This window comes from Lepidochelys kempii, chromosome 1 (assembly GCF_965140265.1).
Source record: "Lepidochelys kempii isolate rLepKem1 chromosome 1, rLepKem1.hap2, whole genome shotgun sequence".
In the NCBI taxonomy this organism is placed as follows: Eukaryota; Metazoa; Chordata; order Testudines; family Cheloniidae; genus Lepidochelys; species Lepidochelys kempii.
In genome coordinates, this window is record NC_133256.1 from 108,113,158 (window position 1) to 108,141,092 (window position 27,935).

The 27,935-nt window shown below is 41.8% G+C and overlaps 1 protein-coding gene across 6 annotated transcripts in view; it reads left to right on the forward strand.

The window, feature by feature from the left end:
- Window positions 1-27,935, forward strand: part of ARHGEF7 (Rho guanine nucleotide exchange factor 7) — a 195,254-nt gene that overhangs the window by 62,910 nt on the left and 104,409 nt on the right. For 5 of the 6 annotated variants that reach the window (XM_073349944.1, XM_073349954.1, XM_073349964.1 and 2 more), the window contains exons 3-5: window positions 14,515-14,599; window positions 19,210-19,340; window positions 27,633-27,834. In XM_073349944.1, the coding sequence (XP_073206045.1) occupies window positions 14,515-14,599; window positions 19,210-19,340; window positions 27,633-27,834 (418 nt within the window). Of the gene's footprint in view, window positions 1-14,514; window positions 14,600-19,209; window positions 19,341-27,632; window positions 27,835-27,935 lie in introns of those variants that run through there. The other variant, XM_073349984.1, reaches the window with a different exon arrangement.

Below are 27,935 nucleotides of genomic sequence, written 5' to 3' on the forward strand. Positions count from 1 at the left end.
AATGGGGGCTGCGGGAAGCGGCACGGGGCGAGGGATGTGCTGGCCTCCGCTTCCCACAGTCCCCTTTGGCCTGGAGCGGCGAACCATGGCCAGTGGCAGCCGCGATCGGCTGAACCTGCGGACGTGGTAGGTAAACAAACTGGCCTGGCCCGCCAGGGGGTTTACCCTGGAGTGCTGTGTGCCAAAGGTTGCCGATCCCTGCAAAAAACAGTGATGTATTCTGGATTTTTTTTCTTCAACAGCAAACATATAATATTTTAACAAAACAAGCATATGAATTTTTGAATTTAGTTAAACATTCAAGTTTTTTAAAATCAGGTTTGTTTTTGTTAAAATTGTTTTGAACTAAAATAGTTAAATGAAATACTTTTTTTTAAAAAATAAAACAAAAATTAAATCAACTATGTCAGCCAGGTCAACATAAGAAACTTAACATATTGGCTTCTGCAGCTAACTCAGTCGGCTTCACCTTCATTTTCCTGTTTCTACATATTCTGGAAAAGAAAAACAAGCTTTGTTGCTTTTTCAGGTCCCAAACAGTTTCTCAATTTGGAATGAATTAGTCCAAAGGAAGAAAATATTCTTTTGACACTGGCAGAAGAAGCTACTGCTGTTAAAAGTGAGATTATCACTTCAACAGTCTTTGAATCCAAGTGCTTAAGTGACTTCCACCAGTTCACTGGTGTGACTTTCTTTAAAACGTCATCAGCAAACATATATTTCTTGAATGGTTCACCCTTAGCTCTGACGTTTATTATAGTTGACATTACGGAGGGATGACTGCTGGATGTTGATGTCATAGCCAACTCCTCTTCTTCAGCAGTTAAGGTTTGACCCTGGTACCGAGTAGTGAGAATATTTGCAAGAAAATGAGCTGGAGATAGTGCTTGTCCCATTTGTGTTTTTAATGCTTGTAATTTAACTCTGTTATTGTATATTTCTCTTTTTAAGATCTCACTCAGTTCCCTCCAAATTTCAACAGCGTCAGCAATAAAACCGCTGTTTCCCTGCATTTTGTTCAAGGCTACAACAATAGGCTTCAGGGTACTTGGCATGTGTTCGACATTTCTCTTCAGCCCAGTGTTGAGAACTTTGGCTGTGACGGTGCCGTCTATTTTTTCCATGATTTTGTTCACAAACTGTCATCAGATTAGGCCAGTTCTTGAGATAGTGCTCAAAACAGTCCACTACTGAGTTCCATCACACGTCTTGTGGGAGAGTTAGCTTGGTTCCTCCCACTTTTTTCAGAGTAGCTGCTGCAAAGTGGATTTTGCAATTTCAACAACATTAGCCTTTATTTCTGGAACACTGAAGTCTTTGGCTAGGAGGTGCATCAAATGAGCACTGCAACCGTATTTTATTAGCTTGGGACTCTTCTTCTAAATAATTTCTTCTCCTCTTGGATACATTTGCAACATTGTCTGTGACTAAGCTGTGTACTAGACATTTGAATTTTTTTTCACAGTTTGTTATAGCTTTTACTGCCACTTCTTGTAAGTATTCTGCAGCGTGTGCATATCCTGATGTATTGATTATTTCTCTAAGGAAGACATTCCCTTCTTCTGTTGTCACACAAGCACATACAACAGGATCATTGTGAACATTGCTCCACCCATCAAGGCTCAGGTTAACAATTTTACCCTCTAGATCTTTTGCACACTCTCAATTTCCCTTTCATACGCTTTATCCAGCAGTTTGCCTGTGACATCTGCTCTTTTGGGTGGACTGTATCCTGGTCTGAATGACTGAACCATGTTAATGAAGTGTGGGTTCTCAATCGTATGGAAAGGAGAGTTTGTTGCATAAACAGATTGGGGAGTTTTTTCATCAATTACCTCTTTTTGTAATCTGCTGGTTCTTATCACAAACTTATCTATGGTTGTTTCTGGGTGATGGAGATTTTTTTTCTTTTTGCTATAGGTGATATACTATGGCTACATGACGTACATGATGTGACCAAAACACTATCATTGGCAGATAACTCTGAAACTATAGAAAATGAATGGTGATCTTGAAGGTGGATAGTCTTCAGAATTCTGTTGAGGACGGCTTCTCCTAAACAAAACAAGTCAATGCAGTTGTTTAATTATTATTACCATACTGTTCTTTTAGTATTACTCATTGCATTGATTGACACTCAGCACTGCTTTAAAAGTGAAACTGTAAAAGGAAGATCTGTCTATTCAGCTATTTATTTCTTTTCACATCTGCATCTAAAATGATAGTACCATAGAGTAACAACTATATTTTTTTGCTCAAACATGAGAATTCAAGAATAGTCCAGAAGGAAGACAGGCAGTCCTTAAGAAAGGAACATGAAATAAAAAAGTTTATCAACCTGAAGATCCTGCATGTTCAGACCTGTTCCTTTCATCGTCTTCAACGCAGGTTCCTCCTGAGAAGGAACACTTCTCATGATGTTGTTTCATTGGGGCAACCAGGCCTTGCATTTATATTTTGCACACACGCCTGTCTTACCTACAGATAGAGGAACTTCATTAAAATATTCCCAAACTGGGTCTTTTTTTACATCCTGCTGCCATTATAAGTTTTCCCTCCTAGTGAGAGAATGGTATGGTAGATCTGAAATCAATGAAAGCTACACTCAGAAAGACCTCAAGACTTCTGGAATATGCGCTCAAACAGTTTCACTTTTGTTTCTACTGCCTGTCCCTCCCTTCTCACATTTATCTCCAGACTTCTTCTCTTTGTCCAGATCTGTTCTGCCCCCAACAATCTTCTGTTCATTGAACTTTTTGAAACTTTGCACTTTGAGAGAGGTAAGGGATTGACTCTGTGTACAGAAACCTTGCAGAGGGACAATAGGGTTGAGGTCTGTTATTTCTCACCTCTGTATATTTATTTAAAATAATTTTTGCTGTTAACAAGCATGTTATCCCCGGAGAGACAAATCCACAGTTTGAGAACTGCAAAACTAAGCATCTCTGGTATCTTCTAGACTGAGCATCAAGTCCCATTGAGTAGATAGAAAGATTAACCCAAATAATGTATACAGAAGCCCCTGGAACCCTGTAAGATTGGGTTCCTAAGCCATGAACTATTGGAACTCATTTACAAAACTTTTCTTAAACATTACAAGAATATATTGTCTCATACTATAAACTAGAATTTATAATCCATATTCAATGATGAGCTATCTTTGAACGATAATGTATCTTTAAAAAATCCAATTTAAATAAAAAAATCCTTAAAAATTTAAAAAAAAAAATCATTGTTTTTTATTCACCCTGACTGTGTTCAGTTCTGGTGTGTAAACTTCAAGAACAATGTTGACGAATTGGAGAGGGTTCGGAGAAGATCTACGAGAATGATTGGAAAACATGCCTTACAGTGAGAGACTCCAGGAGTTTACTCTATTTAGTGTATCAAAGAGAAGGGGTGACTTGATCACAGGTCATAAGTATCTGCAGAGGGAATATTTGATAATATTCTTCAGTGTAGCAGACAAAGATATAATAAAATCCAGTGGCTGGAAGTTGAAGCTAGACAAATTCAGACTAGAAATAAGGATACAATTTTTAAAAGTGAGGGTAATTAGTCATTGGGCCATGTTACCAAGAGTTGTGGTAGATTCTCCATCCTGAGAATCTTTAAATCAAGACTAGATTTTTTTTTTTCCCTAGAAGATATGCTCTGATACAAACAGGAATTAATTCAGGGGAGTCCTATGATCTGTGTCATACTGGAGGTTCCTCTATTTAAATCCAAAGTTCTCTTCCGGCCTTTTAATCTATGATGTACTGGAGACTTGCAATATTTTGCAAGAGCTAATTAAAGAATGCTTTTAAGGTAGTCGTCCTCGTGATCACATTTCAGAAGCACACATTGTGCGCAAACATTGTTGCGTCACAAAAGGGAATTGCACTACAACATTTTAAAATGTATACACATTTAATGCTAAAATAGTTTTATTGATTAGATTGTATTCATGGAATATGAACATTTTATGTAATCCGTTATATTGATTTAAAATCCAGGGCTTAAGGGTCAGGAAATAGTTCTGTTTAAATACTCTGGTCCAAGGATCTTATCTTCACAGTTTCACCATAACTGTGCTGCCACCTTTGTTGCTAATAGAACTATGGTGATCTCTGGTCTTGGATGAGAGTGTGCTCTTTAAGGGCCTCAGTGTAGTCTTTCTTATGGGAGTTGGGGCCTCTACCGTCAAATTGCAGAACCATATAGAAAAGCCATTTTTGCTGGGAAGCAGTGGGTGTATTAGCACTCTCACTAAAGGAGTGCACCATCAACCCACCTCAACGCTTTTGCTGCCATCACCGAGAACTAAACGGAACTACCTTTTACGTCCACAAGCTCCTTTTCCTCTTTTCTTATAATTTCTTAGTGTATAGTTAATTAGGATTTTGGGGGCCCCTGGGCTCTGGTGGGAGTATGGTTGCAAAACTGAAACTTAAAGGAATGGAATGGTACCACCAGGTGTGGTATGACAGTCTCCCTCTGTGCAGAGCACCCAGTCTCAGAGAAGATACTAGTCTTTTGCCTCTTCCAGGTTTGCTCCTGCTAAAAGGCCTCCATATGGAGGCAGGGTCCTTTGTCACTTACTGTCTTGCAAAACAGCAATTTTGATTTGACCCTGGAGAACCCCACACCTCTCTGCAATTCATACTGCTTCTCATCATTTTACAGTGCTTGGTGTGAGATTGCCTTGGAATACTGAGTACTAGATACCATCAGACAGTTAATCCAATTTCCCACCAGGTCCCCTGACTTCCCTCCCTCTCCCCCCCTCCCTTTGGGAACTTCTCTCAAGAAACTCTGTGGCAGAAAAAAAAATATTTTTTTCTCCCGTCCCACAAAAGGAGGATTCTAGAGGAATTTCCTCTACAACATCAAGGGAAGGGGTTCTACTCCAGATGTATCCTGATACCCAAAAAGGGAGACACTGTGAGACCCATTCTGGACCTCAGAAACCTCAACAGATTTACAGATGTTCAGGATGTAAGTATGGCACTGTCATTGTTCAGCCTCATCCAAGGCATCTTCCTGCAGGAAGCCACAGCATGACAGGTCTGTGTGCCTCAGTTTCCCTTCTTCTGAGTCTCCAGAAAAAGTCCCCAGAGTCTTCCCAAATATAAATACAGCTCTGGTGGGTTTAGTTTATTACAAAGGTCCCATAATCATAGTCCAGAATTCCCCCAGCATAGTCCAAAAAGTACATGTCACCAGTGTTGGTGCTAGGCATAAGCAGACTAAGCGATTACTTAGGACCCTGAGCAGCTCAAGGGTCCCCTATTCACTTTTTTAGTATGTGTTGTATGTATAGGGGGCTCCCCAAAATAGGGCCCCTAATGGGCTAGCACTGTGTCTGAATGCAACATACAGCCCCGGTACTGCCTCTGCATGCAACCTTCAGCCCTGGCATCACTTATGTCCTGGCCCTCCAGCACAGCCCTGGTGTCTGTCACCACACACTGAGTCTCCAGTGCAGCCCTCTCCTGTCCTTGTACCATGACAGTCACATGAGTCCTTTCAACTGAAGTGCAAACCCGCTCTTCCCAGCAGGAATACCTCTCTGCTGTGAGCAGCCTTGCCAGGGGAGCATCCCTCACTGTTCGCTTGGGTTCAGCTCTCAGGCCCTGGAGATGTCTCCTCTGCTCCCCAGCCTTTAGCCTGGAGATGTCTCCTGCTCCCCAGCGTTTAGCCCTCTCTGCACTTAACTGTGGCTCTCTTGCTTTGAGCCAGCGGGCAACTCCCTCTGCTTCTCTCCGTCTTCAGCCCTGTGGCCCTGATTCAGGCTTGGGTATGCCAACAGCAAATTCCTCTTGCTGCTCTCCTGCCTTCAGCCTTCTCCCAGGTCCCAGACATATAGTCTCCTAGCCAATTCCTCCCTCTTCCCAGGGAGGATCTGCACAGAACTTGCTACTCTTGGCAGCGTTCTCCAGAGAGCTCCTCCAGTCTCCTGAATGACTCTCACCAGGACTCTCCCTCTCTGGGTCTCTTCCTGACCTTTATAGCCTCTGATGCTGCCCGACCCTCTTCATTGGCTAAATGGGAGCACCTGTGCTGTCACATGGGAGCTGGAACTAGTTTATTTATGGGGGCCAGCCACACTCAGAGGGACATTATGCCTCTAAACTTAAATGATACTGTAACAGGATGATCTACCCCTTTAATAGCCCTGGGGTGGGGGAGGGAGGAGGGAAGGATGGGAAGCACAGGTGTTGGGAATCAGCTGATCAGCACCTCATTATTGGCCCACACTCTTAGCTGGACAATATAAAGGAGAACTCTGCTCCTCACAAAGGGGGAGGAGGAGGAGCCCTGTGAGGATTTTTCTCTGGTAAGCAGAACAGGAAGTTGCAGGTAGGCAGGCCGGCCGGCCGGCAGGCCAATTTGAAACTTGCAACAACTCAACAAATTCTTAAAGAAGATAGTTTTGCATGGTCACCCTAGCTTATATTATCCCTTCCTTGGATCCTGGGGACTGATATGCTGCCCTTGATTTAAAAGATGCCTATTTCCTTGTGGCAGTCAATTAAGCTCACAGGAAGTACCTCTGATTTCTAGTAAATCAAAATCATTACCAGTTTACTGTACTGTCCTTCGGCTCTTCAGCATCTCCCATGGTCTTTACAAATGTCATGGAAGTAGAAGCGGCATTCCTCTAAAGATTGGGAGTTCAGATTTGCCCCTGCCTGGACGGCTGGATGGCCAGGGGCTGGTCCAGACTACAAGTACAGTACAGTGTTGCCCTGATCCAGTCAATGTTTAGTGCCCTGGGACTGTTAATCAATGCAGAAAAATCTCTCCTGTCCCTGGTCTATAGATTAGAGTTTATATGGGCTGTACTGGACTCATCTCAAGACAGGGCCTTTCTTCTGGGTTCCAGGCCGTCTGATCAATTGTTTAAGGTTTGAAGGCTCACCAGGTCACAACAGTGCAAAACTCTTTAAGGGGTTTGGGTCACCTAGCCTCTTGCACCTACGTGGTTCAATATGCCACACTGCGCCTCAGGACTCCGCAGGGCTGGCTGATGTCAGCCTACTTGCCAAGCTGCCATAAGTTAGACTCAGTGGTAAGAGTACCCTCTCATGTCCTCACCTCCCTAGATTGGTGCACTAATCCAGCCAATGTAAGTGTAAATGTTCCATTTGCCCACCCAGAATCGCCTCCCACGCTAGTGATAGAGGCTTCTGCTCTGGGATGGGAGCCCACCCTGTGTTCTCTACATATGCAGAGTCTAGGATGTGTAAAGCTAAGTTCTCTGAGGACCAGTATCAGAGAACTAAAAGCTGTGAGGCTGGCTTGCCAAGTATTTCTATTACAGATCAGGGGAAGCAGACTGTTTAGTCCTCACAGACAACACAAAGGCAGTGTTTTACCTCAACAAGCAGCGAGGAGCCCGCTGTTCTCCACTCTGCCAAGCAGTGGCTCTGCAGCTCACATTGGCCACGGTTCCCGGACAATGGGAGCTGTGGGGGCAGCATGCGGAGCCTCCTGGCTGCCCCTACATGTAGGAGCTGGAGAGGGGACGTGCCGCTGCTTCTGGGAGCTACACGGAGTGGGGCAAGTCCCACTCCCCAGCTGCAGTGCTGGAGCGGGGCAAGCCCCGGACCCTACTCACAGGCAGGAGCTTGAGGGCCAGATTAAAACGTCCGGAGGGCTGGAAGCAGACCCTGGGCCGTAGTTTGCTCACCCCTGATCTGAGAAGATGGTTTATGAGTCACCAGAGTGGTCTCTTTGAGATATATCTTCCATTGGTGGGGGTTTCTCCAGTTAGCCCTATTTGCAACAAAGTCCATCTGACAGTGTCAGCATTTCTGCTCCCTATGGGGTCATGGTCCAGGTTCCATATCAAACGTCTTTTTTTTTTTTTTTTTTTTTATGACGTGGTCAGGCATGCTCCTTTGTGCTTCCCCACCAGTCATGCTTATTCACAGGGTATTACTAAAGATAAGATAGGACCAGGCCAGAGTCATACTTATTGTCCCAGTATAGGCCCATCAGCACTGGTTCTCCACTCTCCTGTTACTGTCAGTGATATGTCCAATTTCACTTCCACTAGATTTGGACCTAATCCTCCAGGATCATGGTCTCCTACTCCACTTGAGCCTACAATCCCTTCACTTACCTGCATGGCTAGGTACTCCAACTCCGTGACTAGATACTGTAGAGCAGGCCTACTCAAAAGACATTCAAGAGATCCCGCTAAATAGTAGAAAGCCTTCCTCAAGCGCTACTTCCCTCTCCTAAGTGGAAGCGTTTTTCTATCTGGTCTCGCCAGTATGAAGTATCACTGACCTGTTCTTCAGCTCAACATAGTGTGGACTACTTATTTATATCTGAAACACCAAGGTTTTGCAATAGGTTCCATCATCTGGAAACTATTTCAGTGTCCCAGTCTAAAGTGGACAATCACTTTTTTTTCCCCAATGACATGTGCATAAGATTTTTAAAAAGCTTAGTCAGATTATATTCTCAGAGACAAAGATCTAAATTTAGAATTGTCAAGAATTAGGTTCTCCATCTGAACTTGTTCCCTGTTTTCTGCTGCAGCAATCAATGAAGGTGACATTTTTGGCAGCCGTTACCTTGGCCAGAAGAGTAGGGTAGCTATGGGCATTAGTGTTGGTGCCTCCGTATACAGTCCCTTTTTTAAGGACAAGGTTTACTTGCGTCCTCATCCGAAGTTTGTCCCAAAGGTGGTTTCTTCTTTCCATGTCAGCCAAGCAGTTTATTTGCCAGTATTTTACCCAAAGCCACACGTGAGCAGAAAGGAACAGCGTTTGCATACTTTGGACGTCAGTCTTTAATGTTTTATCTGGATAGAACCAGGCACTTTCATAAATCCTCCCAGCTGTTTGTAGCATGGTGGACAGAATAAGATGTCGGTCAGTCACCCAGAGACTTTCTTCCTGGATTGTATCGTGTATACGCATGCACTATGACTTGGGGAACGTTGCTCTGCCAGACAGAGTCACAGCTCATTTGACGAGGCCACAGTCAGCCTGGGCAGCCTTTCTGGCGCAAATTCCAATTGATGACATTTGTAGAGCAGCAACCTGGTCCTCTGTCCACATATTTACCGCCAACTATGCTGTGGCTCAAGACTCCAGAGACTGTGTTAGAGTTGGATGAGTTTTTCTCCGATCTAGATCCCGATCCCACCTCCTGCTCTTACTACTTGTGGGTCACCAGGAGTGGAATGCACATGTGCAATCACTCAAACTAAAAATGGTTACTAACTTGTTCCATAACTGTTGTTTGATATGTGTTGCACATGTCCATTTCATGATTCATCTTCCTGTCCTTTTGTATCTGAGCTGCAGCAAGAAGGGATGGAGGGGTGGGGGATTAAGGCCTAATGCTGCCTGGCAGCAGGAGGAGTTTGAGCCAACGAACGGGTACCGCTGAGGGGAAAAAGTTTCTGATGGTCATGCGCTGGGTGTACCGACACTGAGTGGCATGGACGCATGCAACATGTCTCAAAGAACAGCAGTTACTGAACAGGTTAGGAACTGTGTTTTGTCATGGCTAGACAGCCTTTATAAGGGCTGCTTCCCTTCTAGTAAAATTATATATTACTCACAAGCAAAACCTTCCTCCATCCTCTCATTGTCTGTCTGTCTTCCTGTGAAGTCATACAGACAAGATTTGCTTCCTAGTTACAGTTTCTAGACGACATTATGCATGCTGGGATAACCCATTAAATTGTTCCCGGTATCCCATATAAGTCTCAGCATAACAGGAAACTTAAGGCTTTTTTACTTCCTGTTATTCTTGAGTTAAACTAGTTTTGGTGCGGAGCTTTTTGCTGTAGAAGAATCCACGATGAAGGTGAGCTTAAATATACTTTATGCTTTTTATTTTAGACTTGCATAAATTTGTTATCCACATTTTTAAACTGTATTTTTAAAAAAGAGAAGTTAATTCTTTATATTTGATCTACTGTCTTTCTGAGGCATAAATGCTGCTAGCCTAAGTCTGTTTACATGGAAGGACAGAAACAGAGAATTCTTGTTCCTCAGTGTATAATGGACACGGGCTCATCTTTATAAGCAAGAGACTTACTTTTTACTTTACAAAAAAAAAAGTTTAGGAAAATTGAAATTGAGTCACTATTTGTAAGCAATACCCTCCCATCCTTTTAATTTAATTTCTGTCCTTAATAAAGCAGTCATTCCTTGTGGTACCAGGTTATGAAGCATTTCTGATGTCTACTTATTGTTAGAGTCCCCAGTCCAATAAGAGTTCTGAAAGCACAAATTATATTCACATTGAAGTCAATAGGACTCCGTGTGGGAGTCAGTCTCTGCTGTTGTGAATCCTCTTATAGGATTAGCACACTGTAGTTTCATACTTCTATTACACTTTGTAATTTATGTCCACTTAAAAGCTACCACAGTAAACAGATACTTGCAGGAAGCCTGAACCTTTGTAACTCTTTTGGCACTCTTTATTTTTCCAAATTGGATGCCAAATTAAAAAAAACCCCAAAACACATCAGCAAGTTGATTTCCAGCAGAATATATACAACCTATGCCGTCCTCCTAATACTGTGTCATCCCGGTGTCCTTTTCTCTTTCTCTTTAACTTAAAATGCAACTTTGCCAAAAGGGCAAAATCACCAAATTCTCTGTTCGCTTCTTATAGAGGTTGGCAGTGTTTTACTTCACTTACATTGTAATATTCACTATATTGAACGAATATTCAATATTCACTTACATTGTATATTATATATGTTGATATTGTTTTTTTTAATACTTTCTCTCATGTTTCATAGTTGGCATCACAGACTCGCAGCTGGGGGGATACTTGAGAGCCCCTTACTATTTCTTCTAACTTTAAATACGCCTAGATGTCCTAGAATTGTCTCTGGTATGGTGATATTTAAAGAGAGGTTCTCTGGGATATTTTATACAAGTTGTACTTCCTTGAAGGATTTTAGTACTTAGCCGCTGACTATCAACTTGATTCTGTAGGCATGCAGAGCTCTTGAGCCTTGACTACAAGATGGGATGTGAGGGTCTTCAAGGAGGAGCACATGACTTATGAAGAGAGGCTGAGAGAACTGGGATTATTTAGTCTGCAGAAGAGAAGAATGAGGGGGGATTTGTTAGCTGCTTTCAACTACCTGAAAGGGGGTTCCAAAGAGAATGGATCTAGACTGTTCTCAGTGGTAGCAAGGAGTAATGGTCCCAAGTTGCAGTAGGGGAGGTTTAGGCTGGATGTTAGGAAAAACTTTTTCACTAGGAGGGTGGTGAAGCACTGGAATGCGTTACCTAGGGAGGTGGTGGAATCTCCTTCCTTAGAGGTTTTTAAGGTCAGGCTTGACAAAGCCCTGGCTGGGAAGATTTAGTTGGGGATTGGTCCTGCTTTGAGCAGGGGATTGGACTAGATGACCTCCTGAGGTCCCTTCCAACCCTGATATTCTATGATTCTATTCTTTACACCAGTGGCTCTCAGTCTTTCCAGAATACTGTACCTCTTTCAGGAGTCTGATATGTCTTGAGTATCCCAAGTTTCACCTCACTTAAATACGACTTGCTTACAAAATCAGACATAAAAATACAAAAGTGTCACAGCCACACTATTACTGACAAATTGCTTAATTCTCATTTTTACCATATAATTATCAAATAAATCCGTTGGAATATAAATATTGTATTTACATTTCAGTGTATAGTATATAGAGCAGTATAAATAAGTCACCGTCTGTATGAAATTTTAGTTTGTACTGACTTCGCTAGTGCTTTCTATGTAGCCTGTTGTGAAACTGATATCTAGGCAAATATCTAGATGAGTTGCTGTACCCCTGGAAGACCTCTGTGTACGTTTGGTTGAGAACTACTGTACTATACTATGAAAATTACCATTGCTAACAACTGGTGTCAGCAACCAGTGCAGCTAAACTGGAGCTGAACGCTGTTTGGCTGTACGTAGAGTCAAGGACAAGCTATGGTTTTGGCAACTTTTTTTTTATTTTTTGGTAATCTAAGCAAGAGTGCAGTTACGAACATCTTAAATAGAGTGAATCCTTTAGAAAAGTTTCAGAGTAGCAGCCCTGTTAGTCTGTATTCGCAAAAAGAAAAGGAGGACTTGTGGCACCTTAGAGACTAACCAATTTATTTGAGCATAAGCTTTCATGAGCTAGCATCCGATGAAGTGAGCTGTAGCTCACGAAAACTTATGCTCAAATAAATTGGTTAGTCTCTAAGGTGCCACAAGTACTCCTTTTCCTTTAGAAAAGACTTTCTTTATTAGGACAGTGCCTGGCTAACAAAGCCTCTGAAATTTGTTCCACCTTTATTAGAAAATCAGCTAAACCAGCGGTTCTCAAACTGTAGGTCGCGATCCCATTTTAATGGGATCACCAAGGCTGGTGCTAGACTTGCTGGGACCCGGGGCCAAACCCAAGCCCCACAGCCTGGGGCCGAAGCGCAAGGGCTTCAGCCCTGGGCAGCAGGGCTCAGTTTACAGGCCCCCTGCCTGAGGATGAAGCCCTCGGGCTTTGGCTTCGCCCCTGGCAGTGGGGCTTGGGCTTTGGCCCTCCACCTGCTTGGGGTGGCAGGGCTTGTGTGGGCTCAAGCTTCGGTTCCCCCCCGCCCGGGTCATGTAGTAATTTTTGCTGTCAGAAGGGGGTCAGTGCAATGAAGTTTGAAAACCCCTGAGCTGAAAACCTACTTTGTCAGTCCCATAAATAGTTGTTTGAGATAAGTTTCACTCTGCCTGACTTGCATGTCTTCTCATTTCTTAATTCCTCTCTCCTTCGCTCTCCCTGCCCCGAAACAATATGATCTTTTCATTTCCCTTCTATCGGAATTCTCTCTTCAGAGGGAGACTCTTTCCGACATGCCTGTGGGGTGGGTCTTTTTTCAGCAAGAGAAACAGGAGTTTGTTGACTTTGTAGATGAAAGCTGCTGTGCTGCGGGAGACTAAGATTTTCTCTCTGTCTTATACCAGACAGAGCAACTATAAGAGGGCTGGCATTGTTGTCCTCTTTGTGAACTTGCACGTGAGAATTCTGTAACGCCTTGCAATGTGAATAGGGTCATGTGCAATATCTTTTTTTATGAGGTTTGGGATTCGTTTCAAGCAAATGTTCAGGGTCATTTTTGTCTGCAAATCCAGATGTTTCATGTCCTCGCCTAGTTCTGCAAAGTTTCAAGTGTGTTTTGTCTACCGAATAATTATATTTAATTACGGATTTTTGTGAATTTAGATTCCTCTTCAGAAGTTGTTTGTGTTTAAAAATTTTTTTTTTTCTGAATGTGCTTTAGCTGCTGTTAAGTTCCAGTGGTTTGACTGTTCAGAACAGAAAACTTCATTGCTGCGTTGTCTGGGGCCTCGTCTTCTGTGTCTTGTAGTGCACCAGAGGCTCTTTCAGCGCTTTATGGATATAATGCACAATAGTACAGTACTTTATGCAATACAGTCTTTTCTCAAAGTGCTTTATGAACTACTGTGTGTGTGTATATATATGTGTGCATATGTATGTGTATATATGTAACCATATCTCAGGTAAAACACAGCAGCCATTTAACAGTACAGTAAGAACAGATTTAAAAATTTCACTGAAGCTAAGGTTAGAATTATTTAATACACAGGTTAAGGAAGGAGTGTCTGTACATCTGGGTATAGCACTTAAATTATCCAAAAGTACAAAGTTGGTTTAAAAGTCATACAATACATATAGTACGTAATCAGGAATAACTCAAATTTAGATTAATAAATTTAACGATGCAGTTTAGATGTTAGCATCCAAATATTCTGGTACATCACTCAAGAAAAGTTTAATACTGAGAGTTGGTTGTAGAAAACATATAGCAATGAGTGTAGATTGTCCCTCAGTAACTGAACATTTAGGATAGGTTGTCCCTCAGGAGTTATAATCCATCAGAGCATTCCAGTTACTTTCCCAACTGCTTCTCAGTGGCACTCCAGCTCATCTTGCCTGGTATTGCCAATGTCCAGTGATGTGTTCTAGATAGATGTCCCTCAGCCACCTGATGGTGTCCAATACCACAAGTTGCCGCATCAGCCGAACGTAGCGCTGATTCTGCATTCCCGCAACACTCACTCGTTACTGGGGTCCCATGCACCCAGGGCTCTGACGATCGGTGCGTGTGTTCAATCCTCATAATCCCCCATCAGATACGATGGGAAGAATGACTTTTTCTGCTTGAAAACTATAGAGAAAATCTAGGTAGGCAAACTGTAATTGCCAAAGCTGGACCAATTCTACATCATTATAATTTACTCTCAGATATCTTAAACTCACATTTCCATATTTCACTGTGTCCAAATAGAACTATCTGTACCATCTCTAGTTTAAAATAAAACAAAAACATGCACGGTAATTCTTACCTTGTAGCTTTTAAAAAAACCCATAGTACAAAAAACATTGGTAAGAAATGTTTCTACTTGTGCTTGCTTGTTTTTCTCCTTACTGGTAACTGCAGACTTACCTAGCTTTTAGTATTATTTTCTCAGTGACTGGTGTCCTAATGTTATTTTCCTGTTCCTTTTCAGACTTTTGACGCAAATGATCTATATCAGGGACAGAACTTCAGCAAGGTTCTCAGCTCCCTAGTTGCTCTAAATAAAGTAACTGCAGGTAAGTAAAATCTGTTCTACTTTGATGCATACTGTGGGGAAGGTGATCTATGATGTCATCCTTAAGCAGCTCAGATAAGTTAATATAATTGACGTTTCTAAAATTGCTGCTAATGGTAATTTTTCAGAGATGCTTTCTCTTTATATTTTCTTCATCTTCCCATGTATTAGTCTTGCATTGTTTTAAAGGAGCTCGTAAGGATTTGTCAGTATTGTCTAGTTTGTTTTTAGAGGAGGTTTCACAGTGAAGTACATGTGGAGGTTTTTAATTTTTTTTTTAAAAGTACCTGATCGGTGTGTGTGTTTCTTTGTATGTTTTCTAGCATCTACATTGGGTCCTATTCTGCAGTCTTCACACACGGGTCAATTTTACTTGTGCAACTAATTTAATTGAAGTAAATGATACATGAGTAAGGTTTGCAGGATTGGACTGATGGCCAGTAAAGACTTTCTCCTTCCTTATTAAGTTTCTTTCTGAACCTACATGGAGTCCATAATCCTGTATTTATGACAGGACACTGTTCTGTCATGAAAATGTTACAAAGTAATCATTACGTCATCATATTAGGTATCAAAATGAGGAAGAGAAGATGAGCTTTAAGGATGAAGGCCGTTATTTAAACACTCCAAACTTTTAAGAGGAGAAAAGTTTTTTATAAATGGATGTAAAGAGAAGTCAGTTGTAAATGAGTTTTCCTTACTATGATAGTAACTCTTCAAATGCAATTTCTCATTTTGATTGTGCTCATTGTTATGTTCATGGCATAAACACACAGAAGCTAGGTAAAAATGTAAATACTCTTGCTAGAAAGTAGCAACATACCACTACTTTATTTCTTAGAAATCAGAGTGTTAACACAAGAACCCTAAAACAGAGACACAAAACAGTCTGCTCCCTAATACAGAGAGGCACAATCCATACCACTTGACTATATAAGCTTTCTGTCTGTCAGCAGACTGAATCAGAGGTCACAGGCTTCCCTGTAGAGCTCCTGAGCTTGCAAGCAGGACTAGGAAACGCCCTCTCCCCCACTCTGAAAGTAATAGATTGCAGTTTCAACACAGCCCTCAATATACCACACTCATCTGTTGTATGTGCAAAATTGTGGTTTTTTTTTTTTTTAAATTAAATTATTTTTTTTGCACTGGTTTAGTAGATTAGTAAGAACATTTAGGACCAGATATTCAGCTGGTGTAAACCAGCATAGCTCCAGTGAAGTCACCAGCTGACCTTCAGTCTAAGTCACTAGTGTGAATGCAGACCATTTCAGTATTCCTTTAAAGTTGCTACCATCCAGTGACTGTGGTGGTCTGTGCGTGAAATAAGTTGTTGCTCATCTTTCAAAAGAGAGAACAAAGACTGGATGCTCATGCAAGCTGAACTGTCCTTTTACTCGTAGAAGTGTCCAGAGCTGTTAAATATCCGAGGCTGGCTCCTCTTCCAAACAGTTGCTTTTCCTATTTTGATGGGGAGAGTATGTGGGAGGCACTCTAGGCAGTATATCAATGGTTTGTCCTGGTGGACTGCTGTTGCAATCTCCAATGAGTTCTTAATAATAATTAATATGTAGCTATTATATAACAGTTTTCAGTAGACCTCAGAGGAGGTCAGTATCAGCCCCATTTTACAGATGGAGCAACTGAGGCACAGGGAGATGATGTGGCTCACCCATGTTCACCCTGCAGGCCAATGGCAGAGGTGAGAATAGAACCCATGTCTCCTGAGTCCTAGTCTAGTGCTCTAGCCATTAGGCCGCACTGCCTCTGTCAAAGACTCTAACAATACAGACCTTTCCAAGAGCACAGTTCCTAGCCTACCCACAGGCACAGAGATATGGCTCGAGTACTAGTCAGTGAGATAGAATGCTACTATGCAAAGACTCACTCCAACAGTATTTCTATAACCACACATGGGGTGGGGATTATCACACTCCAGGCAGCGTCCTATGATCACAGACTACATTGCAGGAAGATAGGAGAAACTCCAAGGGGATAGAGGGGAATCAGGGAGGAAGGGAAAGTTGAAAGCGGGGAGCCAGAGAAGTGGTAGGTATAAGGTGGTGAGATTCTATGCAAATGAGGCAATGCATATTCATTAAATATGCAAATTACAGCAGGCCATCAAATCTCTGTATTTACGCAAGTTTAGCAGAAACGTTTTCAAAAGGTTTTAGTGGAAAAATGACTTTACTACGGTGCACTTTTGCAGGATTTAATATGTTTCCACTAACTCAAAATTGGGGGGAAGGGGGGGATGAGCCTCCTGTTTTTTTTTTGCAGTAGCTGAAAATAATTGTTTCTTGTCCATTTTTGAAAATCAAAAAATTTTCAGTTTCACAAAAGAAAAGGGGGGTTGGGGAATTTTAAAAAAAAAACAAAAAACAAACCATGAACAAATTAAACCCAAATTTGATCAAAGCAGGAAGTGGGGAGATAGGGATTTCCCATCTGGAAACACAGAGATGACCTGCCTCCAGGTTTACCACTGGATTTGGTGACATGTCCGTTCCGCTGCTTCTCTTTATTTGCAAATTGCAAATATGTTTTTTTTCATGATGATATATGCATCACAAAGACATTTCAGGTCACTGTTATCCTTTCTCTAAAATTGCTTGCTTTCGGACAGTCCTCATATCTGGAATTTTACAGTTGACTATAAGGAGTACTAAAGAAACGAAGACAACTACCTTGGTAGTAAACTTGTGATCCATAAGTGAAATGTTCTGTCTTGTGCAATGTTGTCTGGTCCCTCATGCTCCCAGTGTATCCTAAAAAAAAATTAGAGTTTAGGCTTAATACAAATGGAAGAAAACCCCAAACCTATTTTAAGCTCTTATAGTAACACAGTGATTTAAAAAAAAATAAATTTAGCATAGGAAGTTGTTTGGAATATAAGTGCTCCACTGATTTCAAGTTCTAGTATGTTGATGTCAATCTGAATAAAATGTATGTTTTAGTAAGAAGAGAGAAAAATAGCTCTAATAATGCACCAGTTAAACACGATGCATTTGTAACATAGTATATTTATAATCTTTCTGAAAGATAAAAATGAGTTGTTGGTACAAGATAAGAGTATTAGGAGAACTTCCTGAAGGAACTAGAGCATCCTATGAATTCGACAGCACTCTGCTTCCCTGCTGTTCCATTCATTCTTTCCATACATACACACGTCATTACATTTCTGCCACACCAAATGAGCTGTTTTACCCTCAGATTTAATTTGACATGGAATGGTAGGTATGTTACATTTCCTTTTGTTTCTGTACATGGCACTGCTAGGGAAGTGCAACAGGAATAGACTCTGATTGCAAGCTGTTAGTCTGTTTCAGTTTGCTGCTGAGAAAGTGCCATGTGCAGGAGAACAGTTGTTTCTCCACCTACCAACCGAATGTCCATAAGGCATGCTCCAAACAAACAGGGGAGATGGTAGAGAGGCAGAAAGAAAGCGGAAGAGTTGCCTGGTAGCCTACTAGTACAGCATCAGAGCTGGGATGAAATGTATTGCCTTGCTGTTTGGGATCACTAGAGCCAGGAGTACTGCCCAAACAAAGCTGAGATAAGAAGTGACTTTGTGTTGCTGTCTGATGAAGGAGCAGCACTGAGAAGCTCTAAAGAAAGCTGAGGGCAGCACTCCTCCTTTGGATAGAAGGTCTCAGCTGTGTGGTCTATTGGGAAGAGAAGCAAATGAAGAGGTTTAAAAAAACAGAAAACCAAAAACAGCAACCCTCCGCCCCAGCAACAACCTAAGCCTCAGCGGAGAGAAAAAGGAGACAAATGTAGAAAAAAGGGGCAGTGGAAAGTGTTATTTTTTTAATTAAATGATGGATGGGCAGAAATAAAGGGTGTGGATGAAAAACTAAATGAGCAAAGTCCAGATATCAAAGAGAGAATGAGTGAATAGGAGGAAGAGGGCAAAGAAACAGATATAGTTAGCTTAAATATAGGCAAAAATAATGTATTTGAGTTTCTTTTGACTGTCAACTGAAATAGCCAACATTGTTAGACTCTTTAATTGGACGGGTAGCTGATAGAAAATGAGAAATACTCTGTCCTTTCTCTTCTCCTAAAATTTTGGAATCCATTCCCCACCCTTCCTGACCTCCATAAGAATGTGTATGAAGGAAACTGCCACTGTCGCAGATTAGATTAAATTAGTCCCTTGCAAGTAATGGGTGTTGGCTGAAGATTGAATTATGGCTCAGATCACCTGAAATCATGTAATCGGTGTAGGTATTAAGCATAGTTTTTAACTGACATTCTAATTTATCTTGTTTTGTTTGAATAAATATTTTAACTTCAGAATGTGTTTTCATAACAGAAAAGGGCTGGTATGAATTTTTTTCCAAAACCTTTTATGGTTGTTTGGAGTTCCTCTGGATCTTTTTTTTTCTTTTTCTTTTTTTTCTTTTTAGGCCAAGATTTTCAAATTTGGGTGTTTAAGGCTGGCCACCTAAATCCACATTTAGGTATATTTGATCTTATTTCTTGTGTTCAGAGGTATTGAGCACCCGCAAATTCCATGGATCTGCTTTAGGTACCCAAGCTTGATCTTGGTGTGTAAAAAGTGTATGTAATTTCTGCAATTCTAGTATTTTGCTGTCATCTCTACAGACATTGGGCTAGGAAGTGATTCCGTATGTGCACGGCCCTCATCTCATCGGATAAAATCTTTTGATTCCCTTGGATCCCAGTCTTTGCACAGTAGAACTTCAAAACTCTTTCAGGGACAGTATCGAAGTTTGGTAAGTTCTGCTGGAATTTAATCATGTTCAAGGATTTTTTTTTCCTCCTTATCAATCTGGATTAAAACAGTGTTGCAAGCCAAGATGTGTGAACCCAATTTCACAAGTCCTTGAGTGCTCTCTTGCTCTTGCCTACATATAACTGGGGCCTCTGAAGTTATGCTGTGTTGCAGTGGCTTTTTTTCATTCTCTTCTGAGTTAGAAAGTCAGTCTTCTGCATGCTTGCAGCCAGAAGTATTTCTGTTGTAACACTAAGAACTTCTTGTTGTATGCATGCGTAAATATTTTTTTCTTTGATTTCTTTTTTTCAATAAAGAAGTTCCTCTCAAAAGGGCAAATTGTCCATTTCCTCCAATGGGACTGTGCCATCCCAACGCTCCAGGGTTTCCAAGGGCAGGGAGCCTCCTCTAAAGCTTTGCTCGCTCAGTCCCAGAGGTTTGGAAGATCTCCCAGCCACTTAGCAGTTTTGGCAGCCTTGTACACTGAGTCCCAGTTTTCTGAAGCCACACACACACACACACACACAACCACATGGTTCCAACATACATAGAACCACATTGTTGAAATGTCAGGTATACACAGCTTAGTGTTGCAGCAACTAATATGGGAATCTCCACCAAATTGAGAATCTCATAGTTAAACAGGCTTTTAGCTTTACTGGATAGACAAAGGGCAAGAGACTGCTACCTACAGCATGGTCCTCAAACAGTTCCTAGTTCCTTCTTACCCCCAAAGTATGGTGGCCTGAGAGGTTCTATCTTTGTATACTTGTAATGACTGATTCCTCAGCAATAGCTATAGGATCACTGTGATACTATGTGAGTGTACGTGTATATGTCACACCCTCTGAGCAGTTGACTTCCCACCGTGTTTTGAATACACTATAGTCAGTGTATAGTCAAAAATGTACCCTCTTGCAGGTGAGGACATGTGAGACCAGATTGTTCAATTTTTTTTTCAAGCTTTTTCTCAAGACTCCACTGTTGGGAACATCTGTTGCAGGACATCCCAACCCAGTGATGTTCTAGTTGTAAGACTTCTAATTACTGAGGGCATGGTATGAAAACTGACTTGGCTTGTCTAGGAATATACAGCCTGTTCTGCAAAGAAGGTAGTGGTAGTTGTTGGCTGGCTTGGCCATTGGACTCACTTTCAGATTTAGAGAGAGCAAATGTGGAGGCATGCCACAAAACATACTGGGCTGTGTGGGCTGCCCTCGCCACTGGTTTTCTAAAATCAGGTTGTCGAGCAGAGAAGTCCTATACCAAAATGTACCTTCCTGTTCTGATGCTTCCAGGGGGAACCTGGAGTTGTGAGGCATCTCACAATCACCTGCCCTTCACATGAGGAAGCCTTGTCTGTGCCTGCTGGCGGCCCCAAGCACTCTCTCCTAGGCCTCCCAGGCCTCTCTGTCTCTACAGGTTAGTGATAGGCACACTCCACCCCTCAAGCCTTCTGAGTGTTATCCTCCTTTCATGAGCCAGACATACTGTCAGCTTGCCTCATGGTGAAGGATCCAGTGTGGCGCTTGGCACTCCAAGATATACCCAAACAATCTATTGTCTTTATTTTAAAGTAGGACATGCTCCTGCTCTTTGTTCCATCCTGTAGACTTCCTCTATTGTAAATTTTGCAATCTGTTACTTAGCTCTATTGCTCAGTATGTAAACGGGCTTACTCCGTAAGGCATACAATACACAAATGACCAGACAGTGAGAGAGTTGTCTGTTATCTTCTGCCTGAAAGAAACATTCCCGAGGTATGTCACCTTCTGGTGGAGTTAAGCCAGATCAAGTCTTTAAGAAACTTTTCTTTTCACTATAGATACTTAACTCCTTAAATATTATCTGTACCTATGTTTTGCATGATTATGCCAACCAGTGTGCTACTGGCTCTCAGAGATCTCACATGCCACCTTTCGGTGACTATTACGCATTCATCCAACACAGGGGATCCCTATACAGGTCTGTGCATCCTCTGTGTCCACTTGCCAGTTGGTACCAAGAGATCCGTGACTCTCACCTGTCTCTAAACATTATGGAGCTCCAAGAAAGAGATCCCTTTCAGCAGTGAAAAAGTTTGAAGGGAGAGCCCAGTCCTCCTCTTTTAGTTCATGTTTGAAGAGCTGTATACTGACTGGTATGTGAAACATTAACACAACATAAATCTGTTTAAGCCCTCATCCCGATTATAGCTGTTTCTAGGTTTCCCTCCAGAGACCTCTCAATCTCAGGCTCTAGATCCCTCTAATCAGAAAGTCACACTAACCTCTCTGGTGAAGTTAACAAGCAGTACCCGCTGGAATGAGTTAGTAGAATTTACTCAGCTGCTTTATATGGAGCTGTAACTACTAGTAACAGGGTGGATTAACAGAAGTAGCCTGCATTGCTAGATGGAGTCCTTGGGCTTGTTTTTTCCTCTCTCTCTCTCTCTCTCTCTCTCTCTCTCTCTCTCTCTTCCTCCCTCTCCTACTCATTCACATACATGATTAAATAGTATTCGTGTGTGGTGTGATTTAAAGGCTGTATCTGCATGAGCACATGTGTTTGGGGTAAACTCTGATTAATTACGCAGGTCATCCAAAATGAGTGTAGATAAACCATTTGTACTACAATACAGCCTGATGTATTCTATATGTACCACATAAGTTAGAGAAAGTACTTTGGAAATGCGCTAGAGCAGTGGTTTTCAAACATTTTGTATTGGTGACCCCTTTCACACAGCAAGCCTCTGAGCGTGTGAATTATAAATTAAAAAGGGGGTGGGTAATTTAATTAAATGGGGGCTCGGGGCCTTCAGCCCCAAGGAGCTGACCACTTGCGACCATCTTACGACCCCCTGAGGGGTCATGACCTGCAGCTTGAGAACCCCTGTGCTAGGGTTTTAAAAAAATAAATAAATAATTGCCACTATTCTTCAGCTTGCAAAGCCAGATGCCTTCTTTATTATGAATCCAGCCATAGAGGGTTTCAGAGAGAGAAAATATTTTAACTAATATATGTAAAACATTTCTGTGCAACATTGCTTTTCTGTTCAGAAATGTGTCCTGATTTTAAAGTCTGATATCTCGGGGTCCTTCCAGGGGAATAGAAATGAGCGTTGTGTCCCGCAGTTGTGTATGTGTGGTGTAATCACAGAGTGATCTCTGAGATGTTGAAGACTGAATAAAATTGATGTTTAAAAGGTTTTGGAAAGCCTGGAACTGGTATGGGACTACATTTTGATAATGACAGTGGCATTAAAAAATTCTCACTTGGAGGAGCTCCAGATCCAGCATTTTGCTTTTCCATTTAGTAGTCTAAGACAAAATGGGCCATTGAATGAAACTTTAAGAATAATAATAAAACTAATTGTTTACACTGGGCATAAATTTAATCTTGTTTGTATTACTGAAAAGTGGTGGGATGATTCCCAGGGTTGGAATGTGAAAATCAAGGGTTATAATCTATTTAGGAAGGATTGAGTAGGCAAAACGGAGGGTAAGCGTGAGTGGCCCTCTATGTCAAAAACGGCATTGCCTGTTTGATCTTGAATGCTTATGGATGAATGTCCTAACAAATAAAGCACAAGATGGGGTATTGGTGTCTGCTACAGGCACCAGATCACACAGGTAATAGGGTGACTGGCTCCATATGCACCTATCTACAGTGTATAGGGAAAAAAATCTGCATGATCATGGGGGACTTCAGTTTGAATCACACATGCTGGTGGTCTCATGCTTCCAGTACTAAAACAGCCTAGGAACTTCTAAATATTATAGACGATAGTTTCCTAACTCAGAAAGTGTTGCATCCAACATGGGGGAGTTCTGTATTAGATCTCATCTTGACAGTTACAGAGGATCCAGAATTTTATTACATTTATAATGTGCAAACAGAATGAAGTCCACACCAGTGTTATATACCTCATACTTTAAAAGGACTAACTTCACAAAATTGAAAATAATTACAAGCCAAATCAGCAAATTTAATCAGAAAAATGTGAAGGATAATTGGGATTGTTTAAGAATATGTTACTAGATGTCCCAAAAGCCACAATCCCACAACTGAAAAAGAAAGCCATGTTGGTTTTTTAAAAAAAGAATTGGTTTAGAGGGGAAGTGAAGGCTGCGCTCAAAAATGGAAGAATTGGGAATTTGATAGTCATGAATATAAATCAGAAGCTATAAATTGGAGAAAATATATAAGGGACACAAGCAGAAATCTTTAGCCAGCAGAGTTAAGGAAAATGACGAGTTTTTTAGTATATGAGGAACAAAAAAAAAAATACTAATAGTGGTATTGTTCCATTAGTAGATGTAAATGATGGAATTATCAATAATAATGTAGAAAAAGCAGCAATGTTCAATAAATATTTGTCCTGTATTTGGAGAAAAAACAAATGATGTAGTCATGCGACAACATTCTTTCCATTCCACTAGTATTTCATGAGGACGTTAAACAGCAGCTACTAAAAGTTAGGCCTTTCTAAATTATCAGGTTCATATAACTTGTAGAGTTTTAGAAAAGCTGTCTGAGGATCTTGCTGGACCAGTAATGTTGAGTTTTTTTCAATAAGGCTTGGAACACCAGGGAAGTTCTAGAAGACTGGAAGAGAGATAATGTTCCAATATTTAAAAAGAGTAAACAGGATGACCTAAGTGATTATAAACCTGTCAGTCTGACATAGATCCCAGGCGAGACAATAGAGTGACTGACAAGGGAGTTGATTAATAAAGAATTAAAGAAGTGTAATATAGTTAATGCCAGTCAACATGAGTTTATGGAAAATAGATCCTGTCAAACTAATTTGATATCGGTTTTTTGCTACGGTGACATGATTGATAAAGGTAATAGTGCTGATCTAGAACACTTAGATGTTGGTAAGGCATTTTGCTTGGTAGTGTATGACACTGATTTTAAAAAAAAAAATAAACCTAGAAAGATATAAAATTAACATAGCCCACATTAAATGGGTTAAAAGATGGCTAACTGATAGGTCTCAAAATGCAGTTGTAAATGAGGAACTGTATTTGAGCAGGTATGTTTCTAGTGGGGCCCTGGAGGGAGCAGTTCTTGGCCCTGTGCTATTTAACATTTTTATCCATTACCGGGAAGAAAATGTAAAATAATCACTGATAAAACTTGCCGATGACACACAAATTGGGGGAGTCGTAAATAATGAAGAGTACATGTTACTGATACAGAGAGATCTAGATTGCTTGGTAAGCTGGGTGTAAACAAACAATATGCGTGTTAATGTGGCCAAATATAAATTTATACACCAGGGATTGGCTACCTTTGGCCCGCCAGGGTAAGCCCCCTGGAGGGCCGGGCCGGTTTGTTTACCTGCCATGTCTGCAGGTTCGACGGATTGCAGCTCCCACTGGCCGTGGTTCGCCGTTCCAGGCCAATGGGGGCTGTGGGAAGTGGCAGCCAGCACATCCCTTGGCCTGCACCACTTCCCGCAGCCCCCATTGGCCTGGAATGGTGAACCACGGCCAGTGGGAGCTGCGATCTGTCGAACCTGCGGACGCGGCAGGTAACAAACCGGCCCGGCCCTCCAGGGGGCTTACCCTGGCGGGCCGCGGGCCAAAGGTTGCCGATCCTTGGTATACACCTAGAAACAAACAATGTAGGCCATACTTACAAAAGGGAAAGTCTATCCTGGGAAGCAGTGACTCTGAAAAAGATCTGGGGGTCATAGTGGATAATCAGGTGAACATGAGCTGTGGTCAAAAGAGTTAATACAATCATGGGATGCATAAACAGGATAATCTTGAGTAGGAACAGACAGCTTATTTTATATCTTTGGCGCTGGTGCGACTGCTGCTGGAATACTGTGCCCAGTTCTGATGTCCACAACTGAAGAAGGATATTGATAAATTGGAGATGGTTCAGAGAAGAACTGTGAGAATGATTAAAGGATAAGAAAACGTGTTAGACTCAGGGACCTCACTCTGTTTTAGCTTGTCAAAGAGAAGGTTAAGAGATGACTTGATGAGTCTGTCATTACCTATATCTTGAACAAATATTTAATAATGGGCTCTTCAATATAGCAGAGAACAGTGTAACATGATCCAGTGGCTGGAAGTTGAATCTAGAGAAATTCAGGCTGGAATTAAGGCATACGTTTTTAATGGTGAGAGTAATTAGCCATTGGAACAGTTTACTGACGGTCATGGTGAATTTTTATGCCATTGTCATTATTAAAACACAGTTACAATGATAATTTAAGTCCCATCCCAGTTCCAGGCCTTCCAGAGCCTCTAAACAAATTTCATTCAGGAGCAGTCTCTGTTGTTCTTTGACATCAGAACAATAGCAAAAAATCGTCCTGTAATTATACCAAAAACAACTGAAAGGCAAACACTTCGACAAGAAGGTGGCACCCGTTGAAACTAATAACTTAGACTCATAGACTTCAAGGCTAGAAGTGTGACCTTCTGCACATCTCCATGCTACAGAATTTCACTCACCCACTCCTCTAATAGGCCCATAACTTATGGTTAAGTTACTGAAGACCTGAAATCTTGATTTAAAGACTTCAAGTTACAGAGCACCCATCTTTTACACTAGTTCAAACCAGCAAATGGCCCATGCCCCACACTGTAGAAGAAGGCAAACCCGCCCCCCCCCCCCCGGGTCTTTGCCAGTCTGACCTGGGGAAGAATTCTTTCCTGACCTTTCCTGAAACACCATCCCAGAAAGCAGAGGAAAAATATGACAAGGATGTGACTACCATTTGCTCAAATAATGAAAAAAAGAGAATTTCGTGAGTGTCGTCAACCTAAACTTCTGAGCCAAGGACTATTTAATATCAATGAGGAAGAAGTAACACCTAACACAAACTGAAAACACATTGTGGATGTTCAAAAATACTTCTGCAACCATCATTCTTCTGTCTGAAGAATGGCTGTGCGAATAAATGTATCACATAGTAATTGTGTAACTTACAATAAAACTTTGTGGGTTTTTTCCACAGCAGGGTTGTCATGATTTTCCCCAATTTAACTAGAATTTAAATTCTTCAATCCAAACACTCCATTGCATCCTAATACGATGTATTACCGAAATAAGTTTGAGTGGCAAACTCTGACATAGATCTAACTTTAAGATTTTGGTTCAGGTCCATCTGTTTTCCCTTCCTCCCTCTCCAGTCTCCGTTTTGGAAAGAACGTGTTTCCAGTAAAGCAGTTATGTTTCTTGGTAGTTGTAGGGTTACCACACATCTGGGTTTTCCCAGACATGACCTCTTTTTTGGTCCTCCGATCTCCATCTGGGCAGATTCTTGAAATGTGAGGAAATGTCTGGGATTTTTCCCTTGCTTGTTGCCGATCAGAAAGACCCATCTCCAGAGCGCCATAGCTAGGCTCTTTAGCTCCTGGGGCAAGCAAGCATACTTGAGCTCCCTGCCCTTGGGTCCCTGTCATTATTCCACTCCTGTGGCTTTGCGCCCTGGGCCCCACTTGCCCTGGCCTGGTTACAGCCCTGCGTCTCCTCCACGCTCTGATTGGTCCCTCCCCTTCATTTGCAGCTACTGGATCCTGCCTGCCCTGGCCTGCTGGGTAAGTGGAGCTGCCAAGAGCCTCTTGGCTGGGCTGCCTGTCCTACGGCTGGGCCTCAGAGCCTAGCAGGGAGGGGTGCCAGAGCTAGGCCCAACACCCCTCAGGGAGGTGCTGACTGACAGGCTAATGCTGTGTCCTGGGCCTGCACCAGCTGTCCTGCCACTGTGACGGAGCGCAACACTGCCCCTCACCTAGAGTGTGAGGCTGTAGGCACCCCCTCCAGCACCCCTCTCAAATAATGCCTCCAGCAACACTCCCAAATACCCTCTCCCATCCCAGTACACACAACCCTCCGGCACCCCAAAATACCCCTTCCCAGTACACACACATCCCCCCTTAGCTCCCCCTTCTCCTCCCCCCGGCAGTGTCCTCTGGAAACTTGAAATATGGTAACCCTAGGTAGTAGCCAAAGACATTTTCAATTTGTTCTGTTCATAGAGATCTTGAATCTGATCTTTGAAAAACACAAATCTTTTTCATTTTAGTTTTGTTGGCCTTGCCTGATTCTAAGACGTCTGAGTGGAATAAAGTACTACCTAGATTGAAAGACACAAATCACAGAAATACAACGTCAAGATAGATGCATATTGCATATTGGGGTCTGCAGGTCTTGTTGTACAGCTTCTGATAAAAATGGTGTTTTAATTTAAATATATTTCTGTTTAATGAAGAGACTTGTATATTGGTCATGAAGTAACCCGTATGCATCTAAAGTTCTGTCCTTCATTTGCGATTTCACTTTTTAGGACATGACCGATAACAGCAATCACCAGCTGGTGGTGAGAGCAAAATTCAGTTTTCAACAGACCAATGAAGATGAACTTTCTTTTGCAAAAGGAGACATTATTCATGTTACGAGAGTGGAAGAAGGAGGCTGGTGGGAAGGGACTCACAATGGCAAAACAGGATGGTTTCCTAGTAACTATGTACGAGAAATAAAATCAAATGGTAAGTCTGAAAGAGAACATATTTGCAAAATGTGATTCTTGGCTTCCAAGAAGAGATGGAAATAACTGATTGTTTCCTAATGCTAATGAATGTGTGATTAG